This window comes from Salvelinus alpinus, chromosome 23, assembly GCF_045679555.1.
Source record: "Salvelinus alpinus chromosome 23, SLU_Salpinus.1, whole genome shotgun sequence".
NCBI lineage: Eukaryota > Metazoa > Chordata > Actinopteri > Salmoniformes > Salmonidae > Salvelinus > Salvelinus alpinus.
In genome coordinates this window covers 9743088-9755312 of record NC_092108.1, presented here as the reverse complement: position 1 = coordinate 9755312, position 12225 = coordinate 9743088, and the positions used below count along the sequence as shown (strand labels likewise).

The 12225-nt window shown below is 43.9% G+C and overlaps 1 protein-coding gene across 5 annotated transcripts in view; it reads right to left on the bottom strand.

The window, feature by feature from the left end:
• Window positions 1–7934, bottom strand: part of LOC139550190 (unconventional myosin-IXb-like) — a 97544-nt gene extending 89610 nt beyond the window's left edge. For 4 of the 5 annotated variants that reach the window (XM_071360890.1, XM_071360891.1, XM_071360892.1 and 1 more), the window contains exons 1-2: window positions 7620–7932; window positions 6197–7057 (exon numbers count right to left, since the gene is read on the bottom strand). In XM_071360890.1, the coding sequence (XP_071216991.1) occupies window positions 6197–7009 (813 nt within the window). In that variant the 5' untranslated portion in view covers window positions 7010–7057; window positions 7620–7932. Of the gene's footprint in view, window positions 1–6196; window positions 7058–7619 lie in introns of all 5 variants that reach the window. The other variant, XM_071360895.1, reaches the window with a different exon arrangement.
• Window positions 7935–12225: the final 4291 nt, after the last annotated feature.

The window sequence follows — 12225 nt, the reverse complement described above, 5'->3', positions numbered from 1 at the left end:
ACGTGTGTGTGAGAGAGAGAGAGACAGGGTGAACGTGTGTGAGAGAGAGAGACAGGGTGAACGTGTGTGTGTGAGAGAGAGAGAGACAGGGTGAACGTGTGTGTGTAGAGAGAGAGAGACAAGGTGAACGTGTGTGTGAGAGAGAGAAAGACACGGTGAACGTGTGTGTGTGAGAGAGAGAGACAGGGTGAACGTGTGTGTGTGAGAGAGAGAGACAGGGTGAACGTGTGTGTGTGAGAAAGAGAGAGAGAGAGAGAGACAGGGTGAACGTGTGTGTGTGAGAGAGAGAGAGAGACAGGGTGAACATGTGTGTGAGAGAGAGAGAGAGAGACAGGGTGAACATGTGTGTGAGAGAGAGAGAGAGAGACAGGGTGAACGTGTGTGTGTGAGAGAGAGAGAGAGACAGGGTGAACATGTGTGTGAGAGAGAGAGAGAGAGACAGGGTGAACGTGTGTGAGAGAGAGAGAGAGAGAGACAGGGTGAACGTGTGTGAGAGAGAGAGAGACAGGGTGAACGTGTGTGAGAGAGAGAGAGAGAGACAGGGTGAACGTGTGTGAGAGAGAGAGAGAGACAGGGTGAACGTGTGTGAGAGAGAGAGAGAGAGAGAGAGCAGGGTGAACGTGTGTGTGTGAGAAAGAGAGGAGAGAGAGACAGGGTGAACATGTGTGTGAGAGAGAGAGAGACAGGGTGAACGTGTGTGTGTGAGAGAGAGAGAGAGACAGGGTGAACATGTGTGTGAGAGAGAGAGAGAGACAGGGTGAACGTGTGTGTGTGAGAGAGAGAGAGAGAGACAGGGTGAACGTGTGTGAGAGAGAGAGAGACAGGGTGAACGTGTGTGAGAGAGAGAGACAGGGTGAACGTGTGTGTGTGAGAGAGAGAGAGAGAGAGACAGGGTGAACGTGTGTGAGAGAGAGAGAGAGAGAGACAGGGTGAACGTGTGTGTGTGAGAGGAGAGAGAGAGACAGGGTGAACATGTGTGTGAGAGAGAGAGAGACAGGGTGAACGTGTGTGAGAGAGAGAGAGACAGGGTGAACTTGTGTGTGTGAGAGAGAGAGAGGCAAGGTGAACGTGTGTGTGAGAGAGAGAGAGACAGGGTGAACGTGTGTGAGAGAGAGAGAGACAGGGTGAACGTGTGTGTGTGAGAGAGAGAGACAGGGTGAACGTGTGTGTGTAGAGAGAGAGAGAGAGACAGGGTGAACGTGTGTGTGTGAGAGAGAGAGAGAGAGAGACAGGGTGAACATGTGTGTGAGAGAGAGAGACAGGGTGAACGTGTGTGAGAGAGAGAGAGACAGGGTGAACGTGTGTGAGAGAGAGAGAGCAGGGTGAACTTGTGTGTGTGAGAGAGAGAGAGAGAGAGAGAGAGACAGGGTGAACGTGTGTGTGTGAGAGAGAGAGAGAGAGAGAGAGAGAGAGCAGGGTGAACGTGTGTGAGAGAGAGAGAGAGAGACAGGGTGAACGTGTGTGAGAGAGAGAGAGAGACAGGGTGAACGTGTGTGAGAGAGAGAGACAGGGTGAACGTGTGTGTGTGAGAGAGAGAGAGACAAGGTGAACGTGTGTGTGTGAGAGAGAGAGACAGGGTGAACGTGTGTGTGTGAGAGAGAGAGAGAGAGACAGGGTGAACATGTGTGTGAGAGAGAGAGAGACACGGTGAACGTGTGTGTGTGAGAGAGAGAGAGAGAGAGAGAGAGAGACAGGGTGAACGTGTGTGTGAGAGAGAGAGAGAGAGAGAGAGAGAGGACAGGGTGAACGTGTGTGTGTGAGAGAGAGAGAGAGAGAGAGAGAGAGAGAGAGAGAGAGACAGGGTGAACGTGTGTGAGAGAGAGAGAGAGAGACAGGGTGAACGTGTGTGAGAGAGAGAGAGAGAGACAGGGTGAACGTGTGTGAGAGAGAGAGACAGGGTGAACGTGTGTGTGTGAGAGAGAGAGAGACAAGGTGAACGTGTGTGTGTGAGAGAGAGAGACAGGGTGAACGTGTGTGTGTGAGAGAGAGAGAGAGAGACAGGGTGAACATGTGTGTGAGAGAGAGAGAGACACGGTGAACGTGTGTGTGTGAGAGAGAGAGACAGGGTGAACGTGTGTGTGTGAGAGAGAGAGAGAGAGACAGGGTGAACATGTGTGTGAGAGAGAGAGAGACAGGGTGAACGTGTGTGAGAGAGAGAGAGAGACAGGGTGAACGTGTGTGTGAGAGAGAGAGACAGGGTGAACGTGTGTGAGAGAGAGAGAGACAGGGTGAACGTGTGTGAGAGAGACAGGGTGAACGTGTGTGTGAGAGAGAGAGAGACAGGGTGAACGCGTGTGAGAGAGAGAGACAGGGTGAACGTGTGTGTGAGAGAGAGAGAGACAGGGTGAACGTGTGTGTGAGAGAGAGAGACAGGGTGAACGTGTGTGAGAGAGACAGGGTGAACGTGTGTGAGAGAGAGAGAGAGACAGGGTGAACGTGTGTGTGAGAGAGAGAGACAGGGTGAACGTGTGTGTGAGAGAGAGAGAACAATCGAGAAGGAGAGAGAGAGAGGAGTGTAATTAGAGAGAGTTGTTGTATATATGGTAAGCAGGAATTGTCAGGCAGGCGTAAAAGCGTCGCCTTGTTAACATCAAAAAGCCATTTCCCTTGAAAAGCAGAACATCCAGTCTCTGCCCAGTCCAACAACCAGATGTTCCTGTTTCCAGGGGAAACAGCTTTGGGATGTTAGCAAGGCGACACTCCATCTTCACTCCTCCTCCACATTTACTCGACTGGTTGAACAGTGCAGAAGAGGCCTTACGTCTCCTAACCATGTGAAGAGTGTAGTTTTTTGCTCTCAGATCGAGAGAAGGGGGGAGTCTAGTTCTCCGCCATCATAGTGTTACCTCTCATCATGGGGAGTCCATCAGGACACCAGAGGTTCGTCCAAAACACTGTGGAGAATCTAGTACTGTTTTTATAAAACGTCTTAGAGTAGGATTGCTGTTCTAGGATCTGTTTAGCCTTTTAGATCACAATGAATAAGATTACATGGACAGGGGGGGGACCTGATCCTAGATCAGCACTCTGAGGCACTTTATGAATACAGGCCCTGGACCTTGATGCTTTCTCAGTGCAGACGGTAGAGCAATGAGAAAATGGTAAAAGTGTTTAATATCAGTTGTTTAAATCAACGGTCATCCTCATTAATGAGTGGGCATTATGCATACAGTGATCCAGTGTCATGTGATTATGGATAATGTAATGCAACTGGCTAATTAGACTCAGAGAGAGTAGAGACAAAAAGGCACCAACTGTATACATTAAACAGTACCGAGGTTCCTGTAGTAACTACCTAGTGTGCTTCTGACTTCCTGAAGGCGGAAAGGAAGTAGTACACACGATATAGCTTCGTACGTGTCCTTTAGTAAAGAAGTAATTAAAAACTTGATATAGGCTAGGCTCCCCTTTATTACTGAGCACTGTGAGAAGTGGGTGTCAGGTAGCCTAGTGGTTAGAGTGTTGGGCCAGTAACCGAAAGGTTGCAAGATCGAATCCCCGAGCTGACAAGGTAAAAAACTGTTGTTCTGCCCCTGAACAAGGCAGTTAACCCAGTGTTCCTAGGCTGTCATTTAAATTAAGAATTTGTACTTAACTGACTTGCCTAGTTAAATAAAGGTAACATTAAAAAAATGTTAAAAAACATCAAGCTAATGATGGACATTTGGTCAAAGGGGACCAAAATCAAGGATCTGCCTGGATTTGCACAACTATCTCTGTAAGGTTACATCAGGTAAACTGACATCATATAGACAGAGGTATGGTTAGGGTTGTTATGGTGACCGTATTACCCGCCACACCGGCAGTCATGAGTCACAAAGGCAGTTAAATTCCACATGACTGTTTAGTCACGGTAATTAGGCTTCTTCCAAGCTCTGATGCTGCTGATGGTCATTAGAAACCTACCACACTTGCCAACTGCCTGGTACTCAGCACTCTATTGTGCCTCCAAATACTCTGACATCAATACAAATGTAATGGAACATCTAATCAAACACTTCATGAGAGCCCATTGTGACGGCCCTGTCACACCATGAGCTCATGTTGCACAACATTTCTATAGGCTCTGCAATTGCGGGAGAAAACAGAGTTTTGATGGCCTCTTAAAAATAGGAGGATCCCATCAGCTTTCTATAGGCTAGGCCCACTATATGCATTTATCATCGCTCCTAATATTAAGCACATATATTTACAACAGGAGTATAGCCTACCTGGCTGGCATGAAAATAAACCACGGGGAAAAGCATCCTCCATTCTCTATTTAAGTGCATCATGTAGCCTACTATCAGGCTATATTACATGGATTTATTCAACATTTTAAAAATGGCTTATGTGTGGAAGCCAGGCGATGCTAAATGTGTTAATGTTAATTAACGGTCAATTAGCGTGACACTGACAGTTATTTGCTTGCCAATCACCGGCTGACTAAATGTTGTGACCGCCACAGTCCTAAGTATGGTCAGTGGTTATACTGCATGTTGTTGTTCACACTGTCCTCTCAGTTAAACCGGAGGGAAATTCACTTCACACAACCTAATCATTTACAACTATTTCCTGTTTCCTTTCCTTCTCACAGCACTTAATTAATACTCTGAAAAATACTCTCGCAAATAATCAGAGACCTTCCCTTCTCCTGCAGCTATGCAAGCCTCAGCGTCGGACAATGACTGCCAACGGCGAATGAACGTCACGTAATGACAGATGGAGAGATTATGAGAAAGAGAGGGAAGGAAAAACAGAGGACTGTTTAGGTAAGAAACAGGAAAACCCCCTGAGAGAAACCTGTTGGACCTGTTCACAGAGATAAAAGAAAGAATCTAGGGATCACAATGCACCTTGGGTAAGGGCGGGAACAGAGTGCTTCTTGGGAAGGCGTGGGGTGGGGTAGGACACGGGCCTTTGCACTAGGTATTCCCCCACACCAGATGGAATGCAGCTTTGGCAGAGAATGTTCTGCTTCCTAACCCTGACAGCTGTATAGAAAACACAGAGAAAACAGAGTCTCAAACGGCACTCTATTCCCTATATAGTGCACTACTTTTGACCAGAGCCATTTGGGACCATAGGGCTCTGGTCAAAAGAAGTGCACTATATAGGGAATAGGGTGCCGTTTGAGACGCAGTCATAGTGTTTGTCTAGCTTTTCATTGACACATCCAGCTGTAAATAAATAAATCTGAGGCCACACTTTTGGGTGCAAACAGTAGCTCTTCGTTCATGTGTGTATATGGCTTCCTGCTTCCTGCCTGCTCTAGAGTTGCCTGGTTTACCACATAGCAGCTGAGTTCTCATCTGAAGTCTTTCACCCAAAGATAATCTCAAACTACTGCAGGTCTGGCCAGGGTCTCTTCTCTGGAGTCTAGATCAGTTACACTTCTCATTATGAAGTCTTATACTGCTTTACTAACATTCATAGCACCTTATAGATGCGGCCATCGAGCATTATGAAACTACAAAGTGTATCTTTATTAAGAAACTATAAAAACAAGATAGTGTGTTAGATTTACTATCTCCTCGTAAAAAAAAACATAACACAGAAACCATGACAACCGCTCTAACATGGCTACTAGAGATAATATTCAGTCTTTCCAGAAGGCACCAGCAGCACAACAGGAAATGAGGCGAAGAGATTAAAGCAACAACAACAAAAAAGTCCACACATCAAACAATTACTATGATTTTGTTTTTACTTTAGTGCCGTAGCCTATAGCGGTCTACTCCCCCACGCATCGCGCGTATTAACTGCTCCTGCATCAAAGACCAGTTGGAAAGAGGAGGAGATGTAGAATGTTTAATAGACAGACTAAGCACTGTATAAGTGAGCAAAACAACGGCGTATAATCATTAGTAAACACTCCCGCTATTAGGTAAGGATTATCTACATAAAAACAATGTAAAACATTATTTATTTTTTTATCGTTCAAGAAATGGATGTAGACGAGGCCTATTTAAACGACTTTTGACAGTTATTTTATTTTCATGACGATCTTCATCCATAACCGTCAGTTACACGGTTATTTCACACACACACACACACACACACACACACACACACACACACACACACACACACACACACACACACACACACACACACACACACACACACACACACACACACACACACACACACACACACACACACACACACACACACACACACACACACACACACACCACCCTCTCTATCCCCTTACCTCCAGGACAGGCCCTGCTCCTAATATGGTCCTCTCCACCCCGCTGCTGTAGCCCTTCTGGCTCAACGCCGTCAGACAGTGAATCAGGAAATTGGCGCTCTGCGTTTTCCCTGATCCGCTCTCCCCTGATATCACCACACACTGGTTCTCCTGCTTCTTCAGCATGGTGTGGTACGCCACATCCGCCACCGCAAAGATGTGAGGGCTCAGTTTTCCCAGTGGCTGGTTGTTGTACATTTTGACATACTTCGGGTTATAGATGGGTAGGAACTTGAAGGGGTTAATGGCGACCAGGATGCCGCTGGCGTACGTGTAGATGTTGTGTTCGTAGAAGCGCTGGCGCAATGCGGCCCGGATAGTGTCCTCGGTCAGGGTGGAGAGGCTGCACAGGTCATCATATTCCTCCGGTGAAGGTACCTCACTACCGCCAGTCCCTGACCCCAGATCCCCTCCACTTCCTTGGGTTTGCAGGATGAAGTAGTACCCCTCCTCCTGGGGATGCTGGTTCCGGGCCCCTGGGGGCCACAGCAACACCCTCTCCACGGGCATCTCAGAGTCCCCTAGCATCCTCTCAGCCCCTCCGTCCTGCCTGACCTCCAGGAGGGCGTAGTGCCGGGTCATGTCCAGGCCCAGCGTGGCCCCTGCGTTCTGGATAACCGTAGCGGCCGTGGCCCGAGGGCTGACCTGGAGGGTACAACATGCAGCTGTGTCCTGGGGCAGACGCGGGTAGATCTGGAGGAAGATGGTCTGCCGTTGCTGTAATTGATCTACGTCCAAGCTGGTTGTTCTCGTCACACCGTCAGACACACTCATCCTGCTGGTTGACACTGGCACTGCCCTCCTCCAATCAGCATGCAACCACTGGGCAGGAGAGAGCAAGAGAGACGAATGAGGGGGAAAAAGGGAAAGAGAGAAAGACACAGACAGACAGACAGAGATAAACATTACAGTGCAAGTGACATGACACTTTCTACAATCGTAGCTTTTACAAAACACAAAATAATAACATAAAAAGGGGAATGTGAATATTACTTTTTATTCTATTTCTGCTGACATATACATATTTATGCTACACATTTTCTAACTCTATTCAGGGTTTTATGAGGTGCAGAGATTTAACAGGATAATGTGTCTAGAGAAGAGAAAAGAAAGGGAAAGGTGACACCCAGTTACAAATTAACCCAGTTCCCATGAGAAGCGAGCGCGTTACTAGTCTTGTCTCAGCCTGTAAAAAAACTGGACACACCAGAACAGAGGAAAAAAATGCCAAATGCTTCTGTTTCACGTCCACAATTCAATAATCTTCAGTATTCTCACAGAGCTCACAACTTTCATACGATTTCCCTAATGCCCATTCCATACATAATATGTCAACCAGAGACAAGCACATTCAACACCTGTGATATCAAATGTTATTCCTCACCTGACATTACGGTCCGGTCATTTCTATGCTCTACAACTCTATAGTTAACAACAAGGAAGGCTTCTTTTCCACCAGGATTCCAAAACAAGTTGATAAAAAAAATATAAAAAAATCACATACGCAACTGAAAGTAAAAAATAATGTAAAATATGAACATAAAAGCAACAATAATTTAGATTTAGTTGGCAGCAACTCGACACTTGAGATTTAATGCAATTTGAATGGTCATCGAAAATCTTGTAGACAAGTTGTTCTCGTCCTTGACGACTTGTAACTTCCTATATCTGCTGTCCACACGTTGCGTCTTCTTACGAGGGCGTTATCCGGCTTTCATGACAACTCCGAAACTTGAAAACTCCAAGTTTTTTTTGCGTGGATCTAGCTACCTATTGGTTGATTCTATGAACGCATTTCATGCAATTCTACGTCATTTACACGATAAAAGACATTAGCAGAGTATTTGTTTTAATACCACACAAACGTCACTAGTGTGCAACTCGCTAGGATGCAATTTCAGAAATTTATTTATTTTCGTATTCATAATCATTTGTTTTTATCCTTATTGTTTTTGCATATCATTGTTATTATTGTAACCTATTTATTAATCTAAACCAGTTATTTAAATATGCAAAACGTGTTTTATAGAATTCTGTTGAGAAATTTGAGTTGGCTAAATGAAGTTGGATCTGTCTTTTTAACTGTGTTCTCTGTATTTAGTTTAAGAGAGGTTATAAGTAGGCCTTTTGTAAAATTAATATCATTAGTCTATTGCTGTAATTTGTTGGGTACGGTAGGAACTAGCTTTTCTTGGTAATTGCTGCAATACAGCGCATTCAGAAAGTATTCAGACCCCTTCCCTTTTCCCACATTTTGTTACGTTAGTCTTATTCTAAAATGGATTAAATAACAACAAAAAATCCTTATCAATCTACACACAATACCCCATAATGACATCACAATACCCCATAATGACATCACAATACCCCATAATGACAAAGTGAGAAAACAGGTTTTTATAGAAATGTTTGCAATTGTATTACAAATAAAAACTGAAATACCTTATTTACATAAGTATTCAGACCCTTTACGATGAGACTCGAAATTGAGGTCAGGTGCATCCTGTTTCCAATGATCATCCTTGAGATGTTTCTACAACTTGATTGGAGTTCACCTTTGGTCAATTCAATTGATTGGACATGATTTGGAAAGCCACAAACCTCTCTATATAAGGTCCCATAGTTGACAAAGCATGTCAGAGCAAAAACCACAGATCTGGGGAAGGGTACCAAAAAATTCCTGCAGCATTGGAGATCCCCAAGAACACAGTGGCCTCCATCATTCTGAAATGGAAAAAGTTTAAAACCACCAAGACTCTTCCTAGAGTTGTCCGCCCGGCCAAACTGAGTAATCGGGGGAGAAGGGCCATGGTCAGGGAGATGGCCAAGAACTCGATTGTCACATTGACAGAGCTCCAGACTTCCTCTGTGGAGATGGGAGAACCTTCCAGAAGGACAACCATCTCTGCAGCTCTCCACCAATCAGGCCTATGGTAAAGTGGCCAAACGGAAGCCACTCCTCAGTAAAAGGCACATGACAGCCCTCTTGGAGTTTGCCAAAATGATGAAGATAAAGCATAGGCTACTCACTGGTGATGGCCGATATGCTCGTGCCGATATATCAAGATAAGCTACTTCAAAAAACAAATTGTCTGCACAGTTATTTTCAGGTCTCCAGAGATGTTTGATCAGGTTTAAGTCTTGGCTCTGGCTGGGCCACTCAAGGACATTCAGGTCCTGAGCACTCTGGAGCAGGTTTCCATCGAGGATCTCTCTGTACTTTGCTCCGTTCATCTTTCCCTCGATCCTGACTAGTCTCCCAGTCCGTGCAGCTGAAAAACATCCCACAGCATGATGCTGCCACCACCATGCTTCACCGTTGGGGTGGTGCCAGGTTTCCTTCAGATGTGACTCTTGGCATTCAGGCCAAAGAGTTCAATCTTGGTGTCATCAGACCGGGGAATCTTGTTTATCATGGTCTAAGAGTCCTTTAGGCACCTTTTGGCAAACTCCAAGCTGGCTGTAAATAAGGTATTTCTGTATTTTTTTTTATTTTTCATACATTTTCATTTTGCCATTTTGGGGTAAAGATAAGGTACTTTGAAAAAAAGTGCTGTTCGTTCAGAATCACTCAAAAGCTGTTGAGAATTTTTTTTAGATTCTACTAACAGATCAGTATTATCTTTTCAGCACTATGCGGTGGTGGTTGTGGTAGTGATGATGGTGCTTTTCAAACGGTGCTTTTCAAATTGTATTTTGAAATTCGTGAAAGGCAAACTGACAGCCAACCAGTGCCACCTGAAGCTTTGTTTTTGGACAATCATTTGATCCTCCAGGCTAGATGGACATCATATTGTCTCCTTTTCATAGGCCTAGGCTTGATGGTTACAAACAAGATCCATTTTGTGTATGTGTGTGGACGTGTTTTACTATACTTGTGGGGACCAGAAGACCCAACAAGAACAGTAAACAAACCAAAATGACCATAGAATTAGAATACTAGAATGGACATGAACCTTCTTATGATGGGATAAAAGGGCAGCCATTTTGGTCAGGGAGTTGGTCAACCATGGTTTGCCAGAGCTGTGATAAGATACTGTGTAAAATAATGAATTTGAAGAATGTATCTGCACTGTATGTTTGTTAGCTAGCTAGGCAGACAGTGTTAGAGGACTGATTCCATACATTTTCAAAATTAACTGCCAATATGCCAACTTTCCATTCAAACAGTGCTGTCAATACACTGGCTGAAATCAGTAGATGAAAGGACTTAGACAAGTTGTAAATGCAACATGTACTGACATTGTATCATATAATAGCACTCACAGCTTTCCAAGAAAACAAACATTTCGAAATGTATAGTCTGTTTACATATATTTTAGAGGCTGCTTATCCTCTATAGAAGTGGTTCCCAAACTTTTTATAGTCCCGTACCTCTTCAAACATTCAACCTCCAACTGCGTACCCCCTCTAGCACCAGGGTCAGCGCACTCTCAAATGTTGTTTTTTTGCCATCATTGTAAGCCTGCCACACACACACACTATACAATACATTTAATAAACATAAGAATGAGTGTGTTTTTGTCACAACCCGGCTCGTGGGAAGTGACAAAGGGCACAAATAATAATATAATAATAATCAATAATTTTGCTCTTTATTTAACCATCTTACATATAAAACCTTATTTGTTCATCGAAATTGGTGAATAACTCACCACAGGTTAATGAGAAGGGTGTGCTTGAAAGGATGCACATAACTCTGCAATGTTGGGCTGTATTGGAGAGAGTCTCAGTCTTAAATCATTTTCCACACACAGTCTGTGCCTGTATTTAGTTTTCATGCTAGTGAGGGCCGAGAATCCACTCTCACATAGGTACGTGGTTGCAAAGGGCATCAGTGTCTTAACAGCGCAATTTGCCAAGGCAGGACACTCTGAGCGCAGCCCAATCCAGAAATCTAGCAGTGGCTTCTGATTAAATACAATTTTCACAGAACCACTTGTTGCAATTTCAGTTGCGACAGACTGAGACAACCTTTTCATTCTAGTCTGTACCCCTGTAACCCCAGTTCCGTCTCTCCTTTCCACACACACATACACATACATAACATCACGTGTTTTGCAGATGCTTGCATGATATAGCTTGACTATAATGCTTTCACATTCTTTGTGCGCTGGCTCTCACTCCATTCACTTTGTGTGTGGTGTGACCAGCTTCCTTATTGCAATACGTTTGTTAATAAAAAGTAATATCTTACCTAATCAGCATAGCAGGTATTTTATAAGGTAGTGTCTATATTAACATTACCTCATCAGCACAGCAGGTATTTTATAAGGTGGTGTCTATATTAACATTACCTCATCAGCACAGCAGGTATTTTATAAGGTGGTGTCTATATTAACATTACCTCATCAGCACAACAGGTATTTTATAAGGTAGTGTCTATATTAACATTACCTCTTCAGCACAGCAGGTATTTTATAAGGTAGTGTCTATATTAACATTACCTCATCAGCACAACAGGTATTTTATAAGGTAGTGTCTATATTAACATTACCTCATCAGCACAACAGGTATTTTATAAGGTGGTGTCTATATTAACATTACCTCATCAGCACAACAGGTATTTTATAAGGTAGTGTCTATATTAACATTACCTCATCAGCACAGCAGGTATTTTATAAGGTAGTGTCTATATTAACATTACCTCATCAGCACAGCAGGTATTTTATAAGGTGGTGTCTATATTAACATTACCTCATCAGCACAGCAGGTATTTTATAAGGTAGTGTCTATATTAACATTACCTCATCAGCACAGCAGGTATTTTATAAGGTAGTGTCTATATTAACATTACCTCATCAGCACAGCAGGTATTTTATAAGGTGGTGTCTATATTAACATTACCTCATCAGCACAGCAGGTATTTTATAAGGTGGTGTCTATATTAACATTACCTCATCAGCACAGCAGGTATTTTATAAGGTGGTGTCTATATTAACATTACCTCATCAGCACAGCAGGTATTTTATAAGGTGGTGTCTATATTA